Genomic DNA, 23,290 nt, shown 5'->3' on the forward strand with positions numbered 1-23,290 from the left:
AGAAATGGTTATCTATAGACAAACAAAAATACAAACTTTTAGAAGCAAAACAAGATTCTGTGAAATTCTGGGCTATTTTGCGAAATATTAAATGTAATGCGCCCCTAACCAATGAAATTAAAGCGGACTGTTGGTACAATTATTTTCATGGCCTGTTAAACAAACCAATCTCACCTGCAAATGAATTCAAAAAAGCTGTAATTAGGAATCTAGAACTACACGATGAGCACTGTGACCAGTGTGTTGATAATGTGACACTTGATTTAAATGCAAATATAACTATGTTAGAAATTGAGAAAGCGATTAGAAGTTTGGCAAATAACAAGGCTCCGGTTCACGATGGCCTTGTAATAGAACTATTTAAACATAGCTGGATTCACATTGGTCCTGTCTTATTGCTTCTATTCAATAACATACTCTCCAGCTGCAACTTTCCATTAACCTGGTGTAAAGCCATTATCTCGCCACTACATAAAAAAGGTGATCGTTCTGATGTCAACAATTACAGGGGTATCTCGATGTTATCAATGATCTCGTTTCATACACTAAATACATCCACAAAAATTAATGTATGATAAAAATAATAATGCCACGAATAGACGAACGCAGCCAATTCTTTTTTAAAAATAGGTGTCATAACTATGTGTTATATATGAATTTGCATTTTGCATTTGTCTCATTCTTCTGCCAATGTCATAAAGGCTTTGTTTTAAAAGGTCAGCTTACTTTGACGTAATAGTTTTTTTAACACTCATTTAGTTTTTACGGATTTGGTAGCAAAGTGACATTAGCTATGTGCAATACGCCTGGATTGGAGAACCAACACGATACATATAAATGCCTGTGGAAAATTCAGAAGCCGTTTCTATTACGACAGAATAATAAATGTATTATATTTTTAAAATATATTATGAAAAATATATGAATCGAGAAGGAAAGGAATAACTGGATTCGCTTGTCAATTTCGGCAGTCATACTTTGCTGAATTTTGGCGAGGAAAGCAAAACTTGTATGATTTGCCCTGTCTGAGCAATGACTGTGACAATAAGAAATACAGAAATCTTGTCCCCAAACCGGAAGTATATGTACGTCAAATCTGATGTGCTTCCGGTATATGTTTAAAACGAATGATCATATTATGTGATTCAGTTTCTAATGAAACAATACATATATTTATTCCTCAAATGACTTGATCTAAATCATTATTCACATTTGTTCTTCTTTCGAATCCCTTCAAATCGAGATATTGTATTTGAATATAGTAAGTACGTATGTAATCAAGTCGTAAATGTATCTTATAAAAGATAGTTAGCATTATCTCGCCACTACATAAAAAAGGTGATCGCTCTGATGTCAACAATTACAGGGGTATCTCTCTTATATCAGTAACAAGCAAGATTCTAACAAAAATCCTAAATTCACGTCTGGACCACTGGTGTCGTAAGAATTGTGACAATATTTTTACACTCCAAGCCATGGCAGCAAAATATTTAACGAAGAAAAAAGGGCGCTTTTATTTTATTTTTATTGATTTCGCTAAGGCGTTTGACTCGATTCAACATGATTTTCTGTGGTCGAAACTAATCAATTATGGGATTCATGGAAAATTCTTGTCGGTTATTCGCTCAATGTACAGTAAGTTGCAATCTTGTGTGATTTCATCTGGTGGTCTCACTGAATATTTTAAATGCACTATCGGGACACGTCAAGGTTGTATGCTTAGCCCTATATTATTTACTATTTTTATCAATGATCTCGTTTCATACACTAGTACTGTTGGATGTGAGGGTGTTTGCATTGACAACGATCTTCACAACCTTAATATCTTGATGACGCGGATGACGTAGCCGTGGGTTCTGATATGCCAATACATACTCAACGACAAATAAATAAAGTACACAAATTTTGTTCTCACTGGGGTCTAACTCTAAACCTAAACAAAACACAGATAATTGTTTTTCGCAGGGGTGGTTATCTAAAACAAGGTGAAAAATGGTTCTATCGCGATCATGAAATTAAAATCGTCCCTCAGTACAAGTATCTTGGTGTATTATTTTCCTCCAGATTAAGTTGGAATCCGACCAAATTAAACCAATCAGCACAGGGTAAAAAAGCAATGTTTCAACTTAAAGTATTGATTCGAAAACTTGGTGGTATGACCACATCAGATTCATTCAAATTATTTGATTCCATCATTGTGCCAATCTTATTATATGGTAGTGAAATCTGGGGTTACGAGAGCGCTCCTCAAATTGAACAAATTCAGAAGCAATTTTGTAAATTTCTACTCGGTGTGAGTAATAACTCAAGCGATTTATCAGCTGTTGGCGAATGTGGTCGTTTTCCTCTCTATGTTATTTACTTTAAAAGATGCATTAGCTACTGACTGAGATTATTACAAATGGACGGTAATAGATATCCTCATAAATGTTATTTAATGTTAAAAAGATTATCCGACCAACGTGTTATAACGTCGGTAAATTGGGCTTTTAATGTAAAAATTTTGCTATTTCGCTTTGGATTCGGTCATGTATGGCTGAACCAAGGTGTTCACACAAAGAATTAAAGATTGTGCGCAACAAGTATGGCACGACGACACTGCTTCTTCCCCCAAACTCCGTTCCTATCTCGATTTTAAGTCGTCACTTGAGCAAGAAAAATATTTGTCTTGCATCCATGTTTTCAAATTCAGAGCTGCATTGTCAAGGTTACGTTGTTCTTCTCACAATTTGCGTATTGAAAAGGGAAGACATGAAAATGTCCCCCTCGATAATAGATTGTGTGAATACTGTGTTGAACGAAATCAACTTTATGTTGAAGACGAACATCATTTTATAGCTATTTGCCATCGTTATCAACGTATTAGAGCAGAATTTTTGCCTGTATGGTTCCGCACCAAACCCACTTACAACAAATTTATCTCGCTCATGAGTTCAAGAAACGATGTAATTTTAAATCAGTTAGCGAGTTATGTTTATTTCGCCATGAAAAGCAGAACTTAAATGATTTTTTGTTTTCTCTATTGTTACAATTGTTAAGTGAAACTGTATTGGCTCTTTGGGCCAATAGCCTTTCTGCTTTGTAATAAATATACTAAATATTATAGTTAAAGTGTTTCCCGTACAAATTATGTGTAATACCGAAAAAGAATACCAATGATATTAACTATGGAACCACCTACCCTTTGTTTTTCTTAATGACCCGTCATCAAAACACCATTTTGAATACATCAAAATAAATTTACTTATTATTCACGATGTGAATATATTTAAACATTACCCTTGGAATACTACTCTGGAAAGTTGGGGGGGGGGGCGTCTGCCAATATGCGAAAATGTTTATTCCTGTACAAATAAAAATAATTACGCTGACTTTACACAGCATAAACTCCATCATTGTTGTTCATGTTTAAAGCTTGACTATCATCATTTTGGGAGGGATGGGGTGAGCAATGCATTTAATGATTTCAGCAAAAGACCCTTATTAATATTGGATAATTGAGTTGTAGACGTAGAGATATTTTGTTTCAAAGAGGGACCAAATTTTACAGCTCATATCTTCAGCATTCATATTATGTAATAGTGCAGTCCACCAACCGCTCCCGCGGATGATTCTAACACTAACAATTTCGTAGGGGGTGATTCTGCTATCTTAAGCCACAATATTCTTCGTCTTTCTAATACTCCAGCTGAACTGATAAGCGGAAAAGAACGTTTTAATATATTTAAGCCACAAATCGGTACCATTGTTTTTTAATTATAGTGTGACGTCATTGCCTCACCGCTCAATTGCTTAGTTCAATTAGGTTTGTGAAACCTGAGAAAGCCAACTTCGAGTCTCGGGTTTGCCGCTACAAAACGTTTTAAAAATAAAGAGGAAGTAAGACTCCAGCTTGAAATGTCGCCATAGAAAAACTGATCCTCGGTCTGAAAAACCAGTAGAAAATTCTAGAAGTTCCTCCGGGACGTTCTTACTGCGTCGTCAGTTATTCATTTAGACAATTACTTTCCAAATACTATAGTGTGACATCGTGGTTTCAATACAAATTTAGCTTCAAGTTTTCTCAAAGTTCATAGCAACAACTAGGAGTTTGAGAATGCTCGGATTATGCCGCAGTACAATATTATTTCAAACATTCAACACAATTCTGGAATATGAAATTGAATTGTATCACGTTTGGCCAAGTTTACGAGTTTCTTTTAAAATAGTTACTGTAATGGAATAAAGCGATCACACTACAAATATTTCCCTCTTGTCAAGTTTCTCTTGGATTTAAACCGATTTGACATGTTTTATTGGAGTTCATTATATTGAGCGTCACCGAGTCTGGTAATATTCAGATTGCTTTTGCATAAAACAAGTTCAAGATTACAATTGGTATTTTTTTTCTGTTTTATGTAAAGTATAACAAAACTATTGACTATGTCAGTTATCGTTTAAACTGTTCACATTGATCTTCATGAAGCAGACGTGGTGAGAATTTGCATTTACAAATGCCCTATATACATTCGATACCAAATCAGTACTGGGAACACGTGAACTGTTAAGGAAAGGCTGGAGTACAAAATACAATTTTTCAAATACGCAACATAAAGCATTTTGACTACAACATGTTAAACGTAATTTGTTTAGTCCAAAGTGGCTGTCAAAATAGATTGAAATCACGGAGAGTTTTAACTTGCAAAGTTCCCGACAGATTATGCATGCTAATATAATCTTATTTACAACTTCCGGTCTCGACCGACAACTAAATATTGGCACGTTTTAATAGACATTGTCGCTCTGGACTCTTACTAACCGCTGTTTTTCGTTCCGAAGCCCAGAGCTTTTAATTATGCCCATGACGTTAAAGTCGTCCTATAAACGATTGTAGGAGTTTCGTGCGTTTAGTTTTTCGACTCCATGTCTGTTGGGAGATTGTTTAAGTATGGCCAAGATGGGCATTGCTTGCTTGCCAAATTTCTGAACTAGAGAGTGCAGTTAAACAATCACCCGACAGTATGAATTGTGTGCGGAAGCGATTCGCATATATACAAGTATAGACAATCTATATTCGATTGTAGACAAGCAGCTTATGAATCGCACGAGACACCCCCCCGATCTGGTAATCATGTACAACACTATTAATTATTGCAATCATTTATTTGAAAATCTGCAGGTGAAATAAACGTCAAATTAAAAAAAAACACAATTATAAATATAATTATAGTGAAAATACATTCATTTATATACGATATGTTCAGTGAATTATCTATTTCGATATACCCAATTAAGGGTGTGCTGGTTTGCTCCTCTTTCCAGATTTACGTGCTTCTTTCTCCTGGTGGAATGTGCGTCGACGCCCGTCTTCAAGCCTGGCGGCGGTTTTAGCCTCCTTCGATAGAGCAGTTATTTCGCTTCTGTATTCACTCCTTAGGCTTTCTAATTTCAAGGATTTCTCTTCTGGGGAGAGCCTAGATGCTTTTATTTCTGCCATCTTTTCCTTCTCGTTTCTAAGTAACTGTTTCTTCTCGCTTACCAGCTGGGCACTGCTTTTACCTGCAGGCAGAGTCTTCAAATGTTTCCTTCTGCGATTTACCAGGTCAGATTTCTGTTCGGAAGACATGCGTGGCGAAGGCCTGTCCACAGGTTTGTCGATCTGTTGATGAAACGTACATAATGAATGTTAATTACGAAATGCATAGAAAGTAATCAACAAAAGTAATGAAGTTAGCGAGCGAGGTTGTCGAACGCTCATTAAACCGAACCTACGTAGGCATTAATGTACAGTACAAGAGTGCGCGATAGTTTTAGTTAGGAGAAATTGTGGTTAGGGCCGGGGTTTGTACAATTAGTTTTGACAGTGTCGGCATGATTTGTAGATTGCAATATAATCAGTGTAACAATGAAACTGGCAATATGCATACATACCAAACTCTGTACTGCGTATACACTTACGCTATCACGCAAACTGGTGGTCGATAATAGGCCGAGTTTATTGTGATTTTTTTTTTGCAATATGCAAGAGTAATCCAGTATTACTGAATAGAGAAAGAACAGAATGGTTCTGCGACAAAAGGGTGTACGGCATTGTTAGTGCTATTACGTTCTCATGCATATTGCATGGACGAAGTTTGCATAGATGGGTGTGGAGTTTCGTTTACGTCACAATTTTGGCTATTACGCTGTTAAGTAATTATTTTAACAATGTTCCAAAACTCAAACCGACCACAAAGTTTGAAATGTAGACACGTATAAATTCTCCCACAAATTGTATAACCCTAAAGTATCGTACGCACGACAATACTATTACGCACCCGTATACTACAAATGACACAGACCTCGGCCAGGCCGTGATCATAACATGACGAATCGATTATATGCAAAATTACCAACTTACTGCATGCAATGAACGACATCAAAACGATATGGGAAGAATATAATATATAGAAGATTATATTTGGTAATCGTAGTCCTAAATAACTATTAAAAATAGCTAGACGTTTCGAGCAATGGCTCTTTATCGATAGCATAGAAGAAAGTGCTATCGATAAAGAGCCATTGCTCGAAACGTCTAGCTATTTTTAATAGTCATTTAGGACTACGATTACCAAATATTATCTTCTATATATCATATTTATCAGTCCGAGCAGCGATTATTTATTTATAAACTACTATTGGGAAGAACATATACAAGTTATTTCAACTACGTCACATACCCTGGGTTTCCTTTCCTCCTTGCCAACATCTTCAGCCACCGCGGCGCCGATAACGGCAAATAGAAGTAAAACTACACAGACCTTCATGGTTGCAATGAGAACACGTCAAGAACCAGACAAGGAGTAGACGATTTGAAAGCAACAATCAACGAACACGAGGTTTTATAAGCAACCAGTTATGCTTTGAATAACAATGAACTCGAAACGTAAGCAGGCACTCATTGGTGCATGACAAACGCAGACTCTGTGTGTTGACCAATCAGATTTAATTTGGACAATGTCTGGCATATGGTAATTATTATGTAACAGAGAACACAAAACAACGAGGAATTTCTGGTTTGGAATAGCCAAGGGTCACAGGTCATAAACGTCGAGGGAATGGGAGTTTTCTTACTTAAACGCCACGCACACAAAATAATATTACCATTTGATGTTTAGCCCATCATATGCATGCTCAGCACAGAGCCTATGGTCCATACCATTTTTGGATAGGGGTGCGAAGATAAAAACAGTATTTATCTGCAATTAAATTACACTACAATAACGTTTGCATTAAAAAATAATAATATTATTTAACAATTACATCTTTAAAATATAATAGAGTGTGATTGACCTAACTCAGGTTCTTAAAAATTATGTGTCTACACAACTAAGTAAACAGTGAATAGCTGCTAATAAAATACGTTATAATAACATTTTATAATATATTTAATTTTGAAAATGGCAAGTCGTTACAAAACGCTAATATAATAGTTTTGCGAAAATTGTGATTTTAACGTTATAAAATCATGCTATAATAACGTTTCTGTTTGAAACAATATATAAAATTGAAGTATCAATGTTTTAAAATAGATCATATCAAGAGTCATCTTATTATATTATCATAAGATTGGAAATAAAACGTTATAAATATGTTATATAAAACATTGATGTGGAAATATTTATTGATAGTCCAATACTGATATTTAATAACATAATACATACATTGTAGAAAATTACGTTATAATGACGTAATTATAAAATGTTGAGATGATGTGTTTTTCAGATCGTTTTTATGACGTCTCAAATATACGTTGTATAATCATAGTTAAAAACATTATAATAACATTTCCAAAAAAACGTATTTTTAACATAACAAAAAATAACGGGATAATTACGTAATTGATTATATCATAATTACGGTATATTTGATAACGCTATAATTAAGTTTTCAATCATCAGCTGTGCTGTGTTTAAATTATAGAACTCTTCTTCCCATGAAGTTTATGACTGCGGCCCTTGGCGATTCTAAGCCAGAAACACCTCGGTGTTGTGGGTTGTCTGTTACACAATAGTTACCATATGCCAGACATTGTCCAAATTAAATCATCCCACTAACTGGCCACTATAACGCCAGCTGTCTCCTAGAAGATAACACATTCCTGCACGATATTCGTTAAATTCCTGAAATCAAATTCACCTATCTGCTGACAGAGTCTGCGTTTGTCATGCACCAATGAGTGCCTGCTTACTTCTCAAGTCCATTGTTATTCAAATTACAACTGTTTGCATATAAAACCTCGTGTTCGTTGATTGTTTCTTTCAAATTTTTTACTCCTTGTCCGGTTCTCATCGCAACCATGAATGTCTGTGTAGTTTTACTTCTATTTGCCGTTGTCGGCGCCGCGATGGCTGAAGATGTTGGCAAGGAAGGAAAGAAAACCAGGGTGTGTTCTTCCCGCATCGATCTAATGTCGTTCATTACTTGTAGTAATTTGAAAATTCTGCATATAAATTCGTCATGTTATGATCACTGCTTGGCTGAGGTCTGGGCAGAGCTCCAGAAGGAGTACCTACACTTTATGCAAATTTTTTAAAATTATGCTAATTTATTCATGACGTAGCAGTTTCTGTGCTCATGAATATTCATTAATTTGTGGCTCAATACATTTTAAAAGGGGCGATATATTATTTTTGGGGGAAGAGTTAGAAAGGGGGATTAGCAATCCTTAGGGGGTCAATACAAAAGAAGGGACCCATTTGGAGAGCAGCCATGCTCCTCGTGTCTGTTGTTGCACGTGACCTACAGCTGTTAACAGAGTTCGTTCTTCGACTGTGTTCGTTCTTCGACGACTTCGACTGGCTTCCATGTGGGGTAGTATTCTTGTGTTCTGTTTTCCTGACTTGAGTTTTGAAACCGCTGTTTATGTTTTTAACGTCTTTCATGTCTTTTGTAGGAGTGTCCAATCCGTGATTCGAACTTGCGATCTTTGAGTTCCCAGCGCACTGTCTTGTCCACTGTACCACGAGTGTCTTCACACAGGAGTTTGGATTTAAGTCCTACTCATAGGAGCACTGTCTTCACTAGCATTCAAAAATCTAACTAAACATACTGGATTCGAACCAGCGATCGCTCACATTGCTGACATAGTACAAATCAACTGAGCTATGTGGGTAGTCATGTAAATTAAATAATTTGTTGTCATATTTAGCTTTATTGCCAAATGGTGTTTGCGAGAAAAAGATGGGCAGGCAAGGGAATTGAACCCAGGTCCTCCTGATCACTATGTAAAGAACTGACCCACAAGACCACAATGGATTAACTGGATGTGTTTGCATTTGATAAGACTATATAGTGTGTATATATATAGAAATACAACATATTTCTATTATTGAGTTACAATTGTCCAAAAAAATTGCCAATTTTGTGTTTTTACTTGTGTAAACTATATGCATGCCATAACCCGTTAGTGTACATCTTACCAATTGGGTGTTTGCCATTTGCGTTGCCCATACCTGACCCGACCCTAACCCTAATGTCAAGACACGTTCCTGTTAATAATTCCGTTGCCCATACCTGACCCGACCCTAACCCTAATGCCAAGACACGTTCCTGTTTATAATTGCTCAATAATGATACTCTGTTGTGCACTGTCTGCGGGTACTGTAAAATGACTAATTTTCATTGGGTTTAATTTTCACTGATTTACCATTTCAGGCATATTAAGTGGGTTTTAAATTCACGGTTTCGTCATTTAGATAATGTGTTCTATGCTAAATTGTACATATTCACTGTGTTTTAATTTAGCGCATTTTCCAGTCAGCGAAATAAGCTAAATTAAAACCAGTGAATAATTACCCCATTTACAGTAAGTTGCATTGATGTCAACTGATTAAACAAGTCGCATTTAAGTAATTTCCACTATTAACAAGTGGTTAAATTGTGACAATAAATGTGTGGACAAATATTTGAGATTAATTTTGGTGTAGACAACTCTCGTTTAATTATTGTACACCATTACAAGTTGTTAAATTGAGAGAATAAATGTCTCAACAAATATTAAATACTTAGTTTGATGTAAACAACTCACGTTTGATTAATTCCCACAATTACAGGTTGTTAAATTGAAAGAATAAATGTGCGGACAAATATTTTAGACTTTATTTTGGTGTAGACAGCTCTCGTTTAATTATTTTACACAATTCCAAGTTGTTAAATTGAGAGAATAAATGTATGGACAAATATTTTAGACTTATTTTGGTGTAGACGGCTCTCGTTTAATTATTTTACACCATTACAAGTTGTTAAATTGAGAGAATAAGTGTGCGGACAAATATTTTAGACTTATTTTGGTGTAGACAGCTCTCGTTTGATTAATTCCCACAATTACAAGTTGTTAAATTGAAAGAATAAATGTACGGACAAATATTTTAGACTTATTTTGGTGTAGACAGCTATCGTTTAATTATTTTACACCATTACAAGTTGTTAAATTGAGAGAATAAATGTGCGGACAAATATTTTAGACTTATTTTGGTGTAGACAACTCTCGTTTAATTATTTTACACCATTACAAGTTGTTAACGTGAGAGAATAAATGTATGGACAAATATTTTAGACTTATTTTGGTGTCTACAGCTCTCGTTTAATTATTTTACACCATTACAAGTTGTTAAATTGAGAGAATAAATGTGCGGACAAATATTTTAGACTTATTTTGGTGTAGACAGCTCTCGTTTAATTATTTTACACCATTACAAGTTGTTAAATTGAGAGAATAAATGTGCGGACAAATATTTTAGACTTATTTTGGTGTAGACAACTCTCGTTTAATTATTATACACCATTACAAGTTGTTAAATTGAGAGAATAAATGTGTGGACAAGTATTTGAAACTTATTTTGGTGTAGACAACTCTCATTTGATTAATTCCAACAATTACAAGTTCTTAAATTGACAGAATGAATGTATGGACAAATATTGACCATTATATTTGTGAGTAAATACCTGTTGTTTAATTAATTTCCACCTCTACAAGGTTGAGAGAATAAATGTGTCGACAAATATTTGATACTTATTTAGGTGTAAGAACTCGTGTTTGACCAACTTCCACCATTGCAAGTTGTTAAAATAATGAAATAAATATACTGGTATCATTGGATATTTGATTTAATTGTGAAACTTTCTAACAAAATGTTAACTGCTGGCTTCGAACCCTCAATCAACAATTCCGCAGACACGGTATAAATTCCACAACACCACAGAAGATATTCGTCTGTTGCCTGAATTGTTTTCGTAATATAGGGAACGCCATCGACAGTTTAACAAAACTTACCTTGACTTGGGTCTTGTTTATCTCTTGTCACAATCTGGAAACTGTTGAACAAATTGCGCGTCGTCCAGTTTAAGACGTTAGTTATTTTATTATTTATTCATTCAGTTTTGTATGGTGGAGTTTTGTGAGGTTTATTATTTTTTTGCGACGTTCTTTGTTTACTTGTTTACGGTTTGAGAGATTTCAGTTTATTTGATTTACGTTTTTACGGTAGCTCTGAGCGGGACTCGAACCCACTGTCTTTTCAAGCTAATTTTGTTTTATTTTGATGGCACGCTTGCGTACCACGCCACGACGTTGGTCGTTAAGTGGTGTTCATTTTTCTAACTACTCCAGTGTTCCGATGAGTTGAACGGAAAAGCCAAAACGATTGCTGGTTTCTGATTGCTTCGGTTCTGGTGAGTGTGTATCTAGTGTGATTCGAACCCATGTCGTTTGTATTGGGCGTTTTTTTATTTCCCATGTTGGCTACGCCGTAATATGCAACCAGTTCCCCGTTTTATTGTGATTTTGAGTGTTTAATGATGTCTTCCTCACCCGTAACGCCATGACCCAGTTTCAACCACACGGCCATTTTGCAACACAGTTCGTGACCCTCGGCGTCACCCGACTGACTGTATGAGCGTTCTGTTCAACTGTTAAGCTAGGATTTATTACCGTTATTATCATTATATTGTCACGTGATTTGTTTTACCTTATGTGTAATGTCTTAAGTATCTTTATTGTAATTTGTATATACCAATTCGTATATACCGAGGAAACGACCCCGATTGAAGGTCATGTATTTTATGACGTCACCAATTCGTGTGTAGGTACTGCTTCTAGATCTGTGCCGAGGTCTGTGGCATTGGTGTAATGTACGAATGCGTAATAGTCTTACCGTAGGATCTCCATTGCCATTGCCAAAGTCGTGCGTGCAATACTTGTAATACGGTTCTTGGGAGAACGTTTGGGTTTGGGAAGGTTACCAGCTTCGTATATTTCAAAGCTTGTGGTCGGTTTGAGTTTTGGAACATTGTTAAAATATTGACCGAACACCCTTCCTGTTTTTACTCCATTTAGTAAAACTGGGTTACTCTTGCACGTTGCAGAAAACGCAGCCTACAGTCGACCACCAGTTTGCGAAATTGCGCAGGTGTGCCCATAGTACGAGTTTGGTATACATGTATATTTCCATTTTTACGCTAAATAAGTTAATGTTTCAAATCTCCCTATCGTGCGGACCAATTTTACAAACATCCTAACCCCAATTTCTCCAGACAAATCCGTACAACTTTGGAAAATATTTTCTTGTAAAATGAAATGACGAAACTATCGCGCACTCTTGTACTACACTAATGCCAACGTAATTATGTCAGTTCGATGTAATGAGCGTTTTACATCCCTCGAAAACTTCATTGTTTTTGTTGATTAGGAAATGCATCACAGAAAGTAGTCGACATTCATTATGTACGTTTCACCAACAGATCGACAAACCCGTGGAAAGGCCGTCGCCACGCATGTCTTCCGAACAGAAATCTGACCTGGTAAATCGCAGAAAGGAATTTTTGAAGACTCTGCCTGCAGTTAAAAGCAACACCAAGCTGGTGAACGAGAAGAAACAGTTGATGAGAAACTCGAAGGAAAAGATGGCAGAAATAAAAGCATCTAGGCTCTCACCAGAAGAGAAATCTTTGAAATTAGAAAGCCTGAGGAGTCAATACAGAAGCGAAATAACTGCTCTATCGAAGGAGGCTAAAACCGCCGCCAGGCTTGAAGACGGGCGTCGACGCACATTCCAACAGGAGAAAGAAGCACGTAAATCTGGAAAGAGAAGCAACCCAGCACACCCTAAATTGGGTATACCGAAAGATAAAATTCACTGAACATATCGTATATAATTGAATGTATTTTTTCACTATAATTTAACTATTTAATTTAAAATTGTATTTTTTTATTGACGTGTTTATTTCAGATTTTCAAATAAATGATTGCAATAATATAGTATTGTACATGATTACCAGAGATTGGGAAGGGGGGGGGGTATCGTGCTATTCAAAAGCAACTAGTCCACAATCGGATACGGATTGCCTATACTTGTTTGTATTTATGCGAATCACTTCCGTACACAATTCATTCTATCTATTGATGTTTCTCTAATTGCACTAATTTATTCGTCCAGGAATTAGACGAGCATTGCTAATCTTGACCATGTCCCGACAGACCTGGGTCTGAAAAACTAAACGCACGAGGCGATCACGTACAACATGTACAGTTCTTAAATAAAAACTCCAAGAGTTTATAGCATTATTCTAATGCCACGGCGATAAGAAATAAACGAAATCTGGGTCTCAGAATGACAACCGAGCGGTTATGAGAGCAGAACGATGTGTTTTAAATAAAACTCACTAATATTTGGTTTCCGTTCGGACGAGTCGGGAAGTTGTAAATTACATGTGCGTGCATAATAAGGTAAAATCTAGTTTGGCAGCCATTTTGGATCAAAATATTCATGGCCTATAATTGTGTGTAAACTAATGCAGTCCAAAGGCTTTGTTGCACATAAATCATACATAAATAAGTCTTTATTTTCTACTCCAACCTTTCCTGAACAGAGGGCCATGTTCTTTCGTTATGTCGTTTCACGCGTGTTCCAGTACTCTGATTTGGTATCAAATGTATACGGAGTAGGTTATGACGCTTGTAAATGCAAATATTTGGTACACGAAGATCAATGTGAACAAAAATACCAATTGTAATCTCGAACTTGTTTTATGCAACGCAATCTGAATAATATTGCCAAACTCAGTGGCGATCAATATAAAGAAATCCAATAAAACAATGTCTAGTCTATTTTAAAACAAAGACGAAAATGGGAACTTGACGAGAGGGGGGTATTATTTGTAGTGTGATCGCTTTATTTCATTACAGTAGCGAAATACTAGTGAGCTTCAAGTTGCCATAACGTGATATGATTCAATTTTGTATCCCAGAATTGTGTTATGTTATTCCAATCTCAGTTGTTATAGCTGTAAGCAGTAAAATAATAGTTAACTGTGATTTTTCTTGCCCTGTGAACTGTTCAGCGTTCAAGCTAATGAATAAAAATGAGATGACGTAGCGTGAACAAACCTGAAGTAATGATAGGTGGCGCTGTTGCAGGGAATGGCAGCTGCTACTCAGATACACGGTGACGCAGCGCTCGCAGTCATCTGGCGCACGCGTGATAATGAAATAAATGCGATATTTACTATATGCGGGTCCGCCATCTTGAATGCGGCATAAAACTAAATAAGAGACAAGTTGTGAAACGTCGTCGCTGATTGGCTGCTGAGCTGGAATGGCAATTTTGGGTTGAGCCTTTGCGTTTTTAGCGTGTGTTATCGTCGCTTGGAACTCAATTCCCGCGCCTGCGCAGGTGACGAGCCCCCCGCTTTAAATATTAAGTTGAACCGGTGCAATACGGAACACTACACTAACTGGTATAATTCGGATTCTGGAGTAGAGAACAATGAGTAATGATGTACTTCTTTGCACCACATCGCGTTGTATGTATGTGTGTGTGTGTGGGGGGGGCATAATATGGACAGTGGGCGTATTTCAGAATGATATACACTAAACATGCCTAATAGTAAAAACCATGATGTTCATGCTGGATTAAAATATGGGAAATATAATTCCTAAATCAGTATAATATGTCGTGAACACGAACATGGGGTGCACGACGTTATTTTATTGTGAACTGATCGATACGAGAATAGACATGGCGATCAGTGTCCCGGATGCAATCACTGTAGAACTCGTGCCAAAATCGGTATGATCTGCGTCATTACAAAGGTCACTATCACAACATCGCGTCACGACGCCTGGAATGAAAGAGATGAACATAGTGAGCGTTACCATGAAGGTATCTTATACAGAAGGCCGTCAGAGAAATCGCATGAGTTGCGCCCTCTACAACGATGTAAGCCTTGAGGGAGGGCGCCGTTAACATGAACATTGAGCGCCAAGTTGGTGAAACTACGATCATGCATGGCCTTTACTGACTGTCAGGGAAGGGCTACTGATTCTCCTGATGAAGAGGAGAAGGAAGTTGGTTTGTTTTTTCGCATGTTCCTTCATGCACATTATTTTTGTGTTTAATATCGAAATGTCTGCCCCTCTTACTGTATTAGGTGGCAGTTTTCGCCCATTAATTTCTCCCATCGATTAACTCATCATTTGTTTTTATGATGATATCAAATGAAACTACACGGTTCTGTCAGGCGTGTGGCGATGTACTAAGCCGCTGCCTGAGGGCGCATTTCATGATTGATCTCTTTGATAGCGGCGTTTTTTTCTTTGTACAACATTTAATGTATTTGAATTCTGCAGATCGAGACGGAAACAGTGTCAATGTTGTGTTTTGGACGATAACTGTCCTGGCGTTAAGGTCCTGGCGGATAAACAAAATTGATATAAAATAAACTGTTTATACCTACCAAAGTTCATAATTGCTATTGGAATTAGTTGATTATTCCATAGAAATTTACAACGTATATAATAATTAAAGTTGAACGCGTCAACTGTGTATTATAATATAACCGTATTATCTGTTTATTATCTGTGTAGAATTACGTACCACTACTCCAAAACTCCAGGTTTGTGACATTACAGTTATGTTCACAAGAACGTACTGATGCGATAAACATTCCAAGCAAATAGATGTATTCTTCCTGTGAAATGAACATAAAACTGAGTGGAAAATGTTACTTTTTAAATAAATCGCGCCCTCCATCAACATCGAGAGTCGAAGATACGGCGATACGCATGCGCGCGCATACCGGGCGCGGGGTACAAAGTAAGCAAGCACCATTGACGCTGCAGTTCGGCGTCTTCTGTTTGTGCTGGGACAGCGCTTCCGGTGACGACACAACGAAGCAAGCACGCGTTATATTGTACTTGTAGACGCTCTAATCGACGTGACATAATAACATTCGCTTTTACTGAATATCAAATGACAGACATGTTTGTATTTGTCACAATGAAAAAGGCAGACGCCTTGCTTGCATTCTTGTCCCGCTACTTCCGGTTAAGTGGTCTATGTCGGTTCGATTGTTAAAGCAGGGGAGTCGTCACCTTCACCTGCGCATGCGTCAGATGGCCATAGTGCGTCATTGTTTACAAACAAGCGTCTACCCACAAGTTTTTGCGTTTTTAGCGTGTGTTACAATCATCGCATGGGACTCAATTCCAGCACGTGCGCACGTGACTACACTCCCGCTTCGAGGAATCCGTGTCAGGTCATTACTGGTTAATGGTGAGCAACATTTTGCATATCGGAGCAGATGTCATCGTACCGGAATAATACCCCCCCTTGAAACAGATAATAAGGAACCGCACTTTGAAGCAAATAATGTTGGACAATACAAATACAAATCGTCCACTTGAAATGAATTACTTACACTACATTCATCATCTTGAGGCGAGCACGTGGTGTAATTGGTGTCCGACGTAATAGAACCACAGTGGTCATCAAATATGCTACAACTATAGCAATCAAGACATTGTACGCCAGCTGAAACAAATATAATACAACATTTGCAGTATTCGTTTATACGTCGACATCGTCATTGGGTCACTTACGTACGAAAAATGTATTATCCAATTATTTCATAAAATAAGCATTTTAACTCGAAAAATACTCACTACAAATAATTGTCAACAATTGATATTTCGTGAAACTCGCTCCACCTTTATGCAAATTTGTTTTACGTCATACATACTAATAATCTCCCTAAAACTGGATTGGTATTTAGATTCTCTCATTACAGAATAAATTAGGCTGATGAGCCTGTCAATATAAGGAACACCGTATTCACAATACTGTCTTTAACTATAAAAAATGAATTATGGATAACTTTGAGTATTTTTTAGCATACAGGAAAAATATTTGACAAATTTTATTTGAATGTGAAACTTGATAAAAATGATAAATACAAGTATATTTTTGTTCTTCGTAACATTATTCGTTTTTATATATTAACTGAGGAGTGACAACATTTTAAGATTCAATCAACGCACCCAACATAAATGTCAGAGTTTTTTTTCAAATTAAGTGCCCTGTTGTGATCACGTGACACACCTGCAAAATAACATAACAAATTCCCAGTATCTCAAAAATAACAAATGCCAATTTATTAAACAATGTATCAAATTAAAAAATTATGTAATGCCCTTCAGTTTCTTGTAATTATATATACAATTAATGTAATATGCATAATTTTGATTTGCCTAAGATATAATTTAAAATATGTTGAAATACACACATGAGCACTCTCGAAAATGTAAGAGTGGATCTGTTACATGCAATTTAATGACGTATTGCTAATTCACTAGATTCATATGTCATATTCCGGCCTTTTTTTCCCTGTCATCTTTCCATTTACCTCTGCCATATGAACAATATCACGACTTGGCGGGAATTGTCAGCAATCTTTACTTCAATGTGTCAGAATGAATGTGACATAATAAAAATAGACTGACTGCAATGTAAAACATATCATTACAGTAATGTTCATGTCTGATGATAAAATGACAAAACCACTAATTATGCTATTCAAGCGTATATTTATTTGTGTTTTATTTATTTATTTGTATTTTATGTATTTTTTATTTGTTTATGTTGTATTTTATGTATTTTTTATTTGTGTCCGTTTTCCTGCTATCGTTTTGAAATTGTTTTAAGTTGTGAGCTAATGTAAAAATGTGTAATACCGACAATAATTGTCTATGCTTATATTTGAATATCCAAAAACATGTAACTTTTTTTTCTGTGAATAAATATGATAAATTTAAACAAATGTTATATTATGTATTGAGGTGCTTAAACATATTGTGCCCAAATATAAAAAAAAAATATTTAACACAAATTACAACAATCACAGCCACATCTTGTTGATATTGTCGTATTTGTCTACTTCTGATAATTATGAAGATCTGAAAACACCAATACCATGGAAATGAGAATCATATTTATTCCATAGGCGAATATTCACTAGTTTGTACAAAAACAGGTGCTAAGACATGAACTAATATTAATAATAATATTAATAATCATATTTTATTCTAAATGTTAAAAATACATTTCTGCTTGTATGAAATTACCTTTTTGTTCATGGATATAACTTAGTGCTGAGTATAGTATGATTAAACTTCCCTAACAACTGCAGTACTAATATCAACATTTGGGTATGTATGTTATTTCATTTTAATTCACACTTCCTGAAAATATCGATATCTCAACTCTGCGCATAATTTGAAATATCATACGATATGCATTGAGTAATATCATACGATATGCATTGAGTAATACCATACGATATACATTGAGAAATATCATACGATATGCATTGAGAAATACCATACGATATGCATTGAGAAATATCATACGATATGCATTGAGAAATATCATACGATATGCATTGAGTAATATCATACGATATGCATTGAGAAATATCATACGATATGCATTGAGAAATACCATACGATATGCATTGAGAAATATCATACGATATGCATTGAGAAATACCATACGATATGCATTGAGAAATATCATACGATATGCATTGAGAAATATCATACGATATGCATTGAGTAATACCATACAATATGCATTGAGTAATACCATACGATATGCATTGAGAAATATCATACGATATGCATTGAGAAATATCATACGATATGCATTGAGTAATACCATACGATATGCATTGAGAAATATCATACGATATGCATTGAGAAATATCATACGATATGCATTGAGTAATACCATACGATATGCATTGAGAAATATCATACGATATGCATTGAGAAATATCATACGATATGCATTGAGAAATATCATACGATATGCATTGAGAAATATCATACGATATGCATTGAGAAATATCATACGATATGCATTGAGAAATATCATACGATATGCATTGAGAAATATCATACGATATGCATTGAGAAATATCATACGATATGCATTGAGAAATATCATACGATATGCATTGAGAAATATCATATAAGAAGATATAGCGATTAAGTCGATGACGTCATTATTATACCTAAACCTGCAAGTTAGTCATTGTAATCTTTTTCAATGATAACATCATTCGTTCTATTAGAGGGCGTCATAGGCGACCTACACATATTAAAGTCACCGGGACATAGGCGGGGTGCACGGTAACCTTATGTAGATCATGACCTATACTCTCATGCAGGTTGAACAACATTGTGCCGATAAAGTCGATCAATTTAGATCAAAGCTGCACATTGTATGCCTTAATCACAAGTGATCACAACATGACAAAATAATATGTAAGTATAATAAACTTAATTTTGTATAAAACATGTCCGAGATTTGTTTTAGTTGAGATTAAACTAAAAAATATAGCCTTATTAGGAGAGTTGCTACCGTCGCCTGAGAGACAACCTGCCCGTTTCTTGTGCGCATGATAGTATGTTCGACTAGTAGGCTCGTTCGCAGATGGTTCTTTAGATGCACAGTGAATATTAATATACGAACACAAATGAATGTAACCTTTACAAGTTGTGTTTTATATCAAACATTTGCGTATCATGCAGTGGTATGATAAATATATATTTGAAGACAGTTTTAGTAATTACTGGTTACAGACAAGACATATACAATAGATTGTATGACGTAATCGGAGAAAAATACAAGATGACACTGAAACCCGCAAGGTGTATATTTTCGTCGTTTCCATTGTTGCTGCAACCATGTCAACGTTTTGAAATTCTACGATACATATTATCGAACATATTAAAATATGGTACAGAATTATGCAAAAAATACTCAAAGTTATTCTCATTATTTCATTAGTAACTGCGACAAAACATAATTAAACATGTCAACGTTACTTAAAATGGTGACATTTTGTTTTTATTAATCCTGAAGGCAATAATTTCAAAATTTGCAACGATATTTCAAACGTCAAACTATTCACTCATGTACACATCATCATCAGTAGTGGATTCGTGTATACAATGCAACTGTGGGGATTAGATATGCACATTTTATTTTTCACACAAGAAGCTTCTGATATCAAGGCAATGTACGAAAGAATGAAGTGAACATTTGTCAATTTTTGGTGGAAATTAAAACTGGCGTCTAATCCACATGACAGGTATAGTGAAAAACCCATACAAAATGTCAAGCTGATTGCATAACACACATTCAAGAAAAACAAAAATCAAAGATGGCGGCCAAATCGCACGACTGGTCCGATATTGTAATTGTTGTGCTTGGTCGAAGGAGGTTAGTGTAGAGATGCAAAAATGGCAAATTTCAAATAAATCTTATAACGTTGGCATCAGTAAAATCACTTCCTGTTCGGAAGAAATCCGAGATTGAGTCCAAACCACGTGACCATTCATAAAGAACTTTGAAAATTTACTACTTATCACTGCTAGATGCTAACAAACTAGAAAAAACGGAAGAAACAAAATCAGGTTACAAAAGAGCTCCAAGTCCCGAATGCTTGGACTCCAAATAAAGGATAAACAGTGAGAACATTTATCACATTCTGTCCTAGTTTTTAGCATTAATCTTAATTTCAGCTTAGAATCATCTGTTTTATTTTTAATGTAGAATGCTTTTTAATTATCGGGAGTCAACATACCATATAATATAATCATGAACTAAACTTACCGTAGATGGCGCACATTGTAAAAATACACAACAAGGACTTCATCGTGTGAGTAGATCTGTAGAGACAATACTTCTTTATTACATCTATCAAAAGAGTGATGGGTGTTCAAATTTTGGTGGCGTACACTCTCAGGCGTGAGTTTATCCATGATGATTCGAGGGGATTAGGTTTAAATATGGAGTTTGTGAAGATTAAAGCTTCACCGGGGTAAAACCAAAATTACACTATGTTGTGTACACAGTATTGAGTGGAAATGTATGATTACACATTTCACCGCGCACTCGGACAATATTTAAACGGGACATAGCATTTAAGATCATCGAAATACAGGAGCCCGGCGGTCGAACTTGTCGATCCATTGACGTACGACAACCGCGCTTGTAATTTCACTGCGTTTCCAATGCGACGTGTTGTTAAACGTGAACACACGTGGACAATACAGGGATAAAAAAGGACTCTTTTTTTGATGCACACAAAAAGTGTTTTGAATTCCATTCCAAATGCGTCAATTGAGAAATTTCTGAAGATAAAACGATGCTTTTCGTTTTTTTAATTTTCAGACAGTGTTTTGGGGGCAAACATTTGAGCTTAGAAATTCACGTTGATTGATTGAAGATTTCGCGAATAAATGTACAAACCGCGTAACTTGTCCGGTCAAAATAGTTTTCAAATTTCATTACCTAGTTTCTTTACATTATATACAAGGTTTGTACGGAATTATACAGATATCTTGATTCTGTCGTATTTGTTTTTATGTAATTCACATTTTGTTAAGTTAATGTTAGAAATGACTATAGTTTTTTTTTTTCTCCTTTTTTAGTGTTATACTTTCCCGCCAAATACAGAATTGAATGTGGAGTATAGGACACTGACGCCTGTATTGGAATGACCTCTTTTTTTCTTTATATAGCTCGCTAATACCGGATTACCAAGCTGAAATTTTAACGGATTTGAAGAATGGTGGACGAAACAAATAATCATACCGATTTATAAACCGAACAAGTCCCATATGTGTGCACGAAAAAACGAAATCGAATCTACATTTAATTTACTTCGACTGTACATTTTTATAATGAGTACAAAATAGGTTGAACTTTGAAAAAACACACACACACAGAACTGACATGTAAATATACTAATAATAAATGATGATAATTTAATCTTTATTATTTTGTGCCGTAAAAATCAACATATCAATAAGTTGTTCGCATGTGAGGCTCTCATTAGCTATCATACATATGCGCGCAAGATCGCTTACAAGAAGTCACGACAGCGCATTGGATTTCCTGGAACGTAGCATTGTGGGATATACTTACTGTGTTTGTAGAACACACTGGTAGTCAGTCAAATAACGGTATCGCCCAGGCGGTCAATAATTTTGATAAGCCAGAAGAATTTCAGGTTCTCTTTTTGATCAATCTTGCATTCGTATTTACTCCATCGCCTGAACGAGAAGGCTATTTCAATCGGATCAGCTGTAACCAGGTGGTTGTCATCTGACGTTGGTTTACTTTTCTAAATACGTACACTATATACCCTTATAAATATATGAAATATGTAAATCTCCAAATTAAAGGAACTGTCAGTGAACAGTTGCCACGATCAACATAGCGTTCCGGTATCCACCGAGGTCCAATAAACAAACTAGCGCGGTTTACTATTTATGAAAATTGGATGAAAGCATCAAAACAAATGAATGATTCACTGATTTTTTTGTATAAAGGTAAACGTGACCACCAGACAGCCATATTGGATCAGCTCAAAACATATTTATGTACATATGCAAATGAACTCATATCGCGTTTGAATAAATTCAGGGATAAGTTTTGTGTAAATAGTGTACTTATGGAATGGGATATGTAACTTGGGCAAGACGCTGTTCGATTATGAATTGTCATGAGCCAAAAAAATGTGGTTCTTATATCATTTATATCACTGAGTGAAACAACGATACCCTATAAATACGCATGCGCGAGGATTATTTTGAAACGTACAATAAGTCAGTGCATATGCGTATTATTTTTATTTATTTATTCATGAAAATAATTCAGTGTTTACAACATCAATAATAATGCAGTTTTGACATTATCATGTATTTTTGAACAACAGTATCATAAAAATTCGTGTGGACGTTGGCCTTATTAGTTAGGGTTTAATCACGGCCCTGGATCAAATGCAGCAATGAAATAAGTGAGTTTGGAAATTAAATGACCAAAAGTGAATTAGTTTACACAGCTTTTACTTTTGTGTGTTTAAAATAACCATGAAGAGGGCGCTGTTTAGGAAATAAAATAAACTATGATAAATAAACATT

The 23,290-nt window shown here is 35.6% G+C and overlaps 3 protein-coding genes across 3 annotated transcripts; 1 reads left to right on the plus strand and 2 right to left on the minus strand.

Moving 5' to 3' along the window:
• Positions 1-5,123: 5,123 nt before the first annotated feature.
• Positions 5,124-6,862, minus strand: LOC146745789 (uncharacterized). Its single transcript, XM_085499135.1, has 2 exons — positions 6,699-6,862; positions 5,124-5,638 (listed from the first exon to the last, which is right to left on the minus strand). Exons 1-2 carry the CDS (start codon positions 6,783-6,785, stop codon positions 5,270-5,272), a joined length of 456 nt encoding a protein of 151 aa, XP_085355261.1. The 5' UTR covers positions 6,786-6,862; the 3' UTR covers positions 5,124-5,269.
• Positions 6,863-8,293: 1,431 nt separating this feature from the next.
• On the plus strand, positions 8,294-13,274 carry LOC146745790 (uncharacterized). The gene is made up of 2 exons (XM_085499136.1): positions 8,294-8,404; positions 12,760-13,274. Exons 1-2 carry the CDS (start codon positions 8,318-8,320, stop codon positions 13,156-13,158), a joined length of 486 nt encoding a protein of 161 aa, XP_085355262.1. The 5' UTR covers positions 8,294-8,317; the 3' UTR covers positions 13,159-13,274.
• A 1,644-nt stretch (positions 13,275-14,918) lies between these two features.
• LOC100377800 (uncharacterized) lies at positions 14,919-22,453 on the minus strand. The gene is made up of 5 exons (XM_006823537.2): positions 22,293-22,453; positions 20,976-21,031; positions 16,717-16,829; positions 15,894-15,987; positions 14,919-15,138 (listed from the first exon to the last, which is right to left on the minus strand). The coding sequence occupies exons 2-5, from the start codon at positions 21,016-21,018 to the stop codon at positions 15,005-15,007; spliced, it is 384 nt and encodes a 127-aa protein (XP_006823600.1). The 5' UTR covers positions 21,019-21,031; positions 22,293-22,453; the 3' UTR covers positions 14,919-15,004.
• Between the last annotated feature and the right edge of the window lie 837 nt (positions 22,454-23,290).

This window comes from Saccoglossus kowalevskii, chromosome 5 (assembly GCF_978046115.1).
Source record: "Saccoglossus kowalevskii chromosome 5, keSacKowa6.1, whole genome shotgun sequence".
NCBI lineage: Eukaryota > Metazoa > Hemichordata > Enteropneusta > Harrimaniidae > Saccoglossus > Saccoglossus kowalevskii.

Bases quoted from the DNA above. Each gene is read 5' to 3' on its own strand.
- LOC146745789 (XM_085499135.1), bottom strand. From the start codon at position 6,785: ATGAAGGTCTGTGTAGTTTTACTTCTATTTGCCGTTATCGGCGCCGCG. The intron at 5,639-6,698 runs GTATGTGACGTA...TTTCATCAACAG, and splicing joins AGGAGGAAAGGAAACCCAGG to ATCGACAAACCTGTGGACAG.
- LOC146745790 (XM_085499136.1), top strand. From the start codon at position 8,318: ATGAATGTCTGTGTAGTTTTACTTCTATTTGCCGTTGTCGGCGCCGCG. The intron at 8,405-12,759 runs GTGTGTTCTTCC...TTTCACCAACAG, and splicing joins AGGAAGGAAAGAAAACCAGG to ATCGACAAACCCGTGGAAAG.
- LOC100377800 (XM_006823537.2), bottom strand. From the start codon at position 21,018: ATGAAGTCCTTGTTGTGTATTTTTACAATGTGCGCCATCTACG. The intron at 16,830-20,975 runs GTAAGTTTAGTT...TATTTGTTTCAG, and splicing joins TACAATGTGCGCCATCTACG to CTGGCGTACAATGTCTTGAT. The intron at 15,139-15,893 runs GTACGTAATTCT...CTTTCATTCCAG, and splicing joins CCTGGAGTTTTGGAGTAGTG to GCGTCGTGACGCGATGTTGT.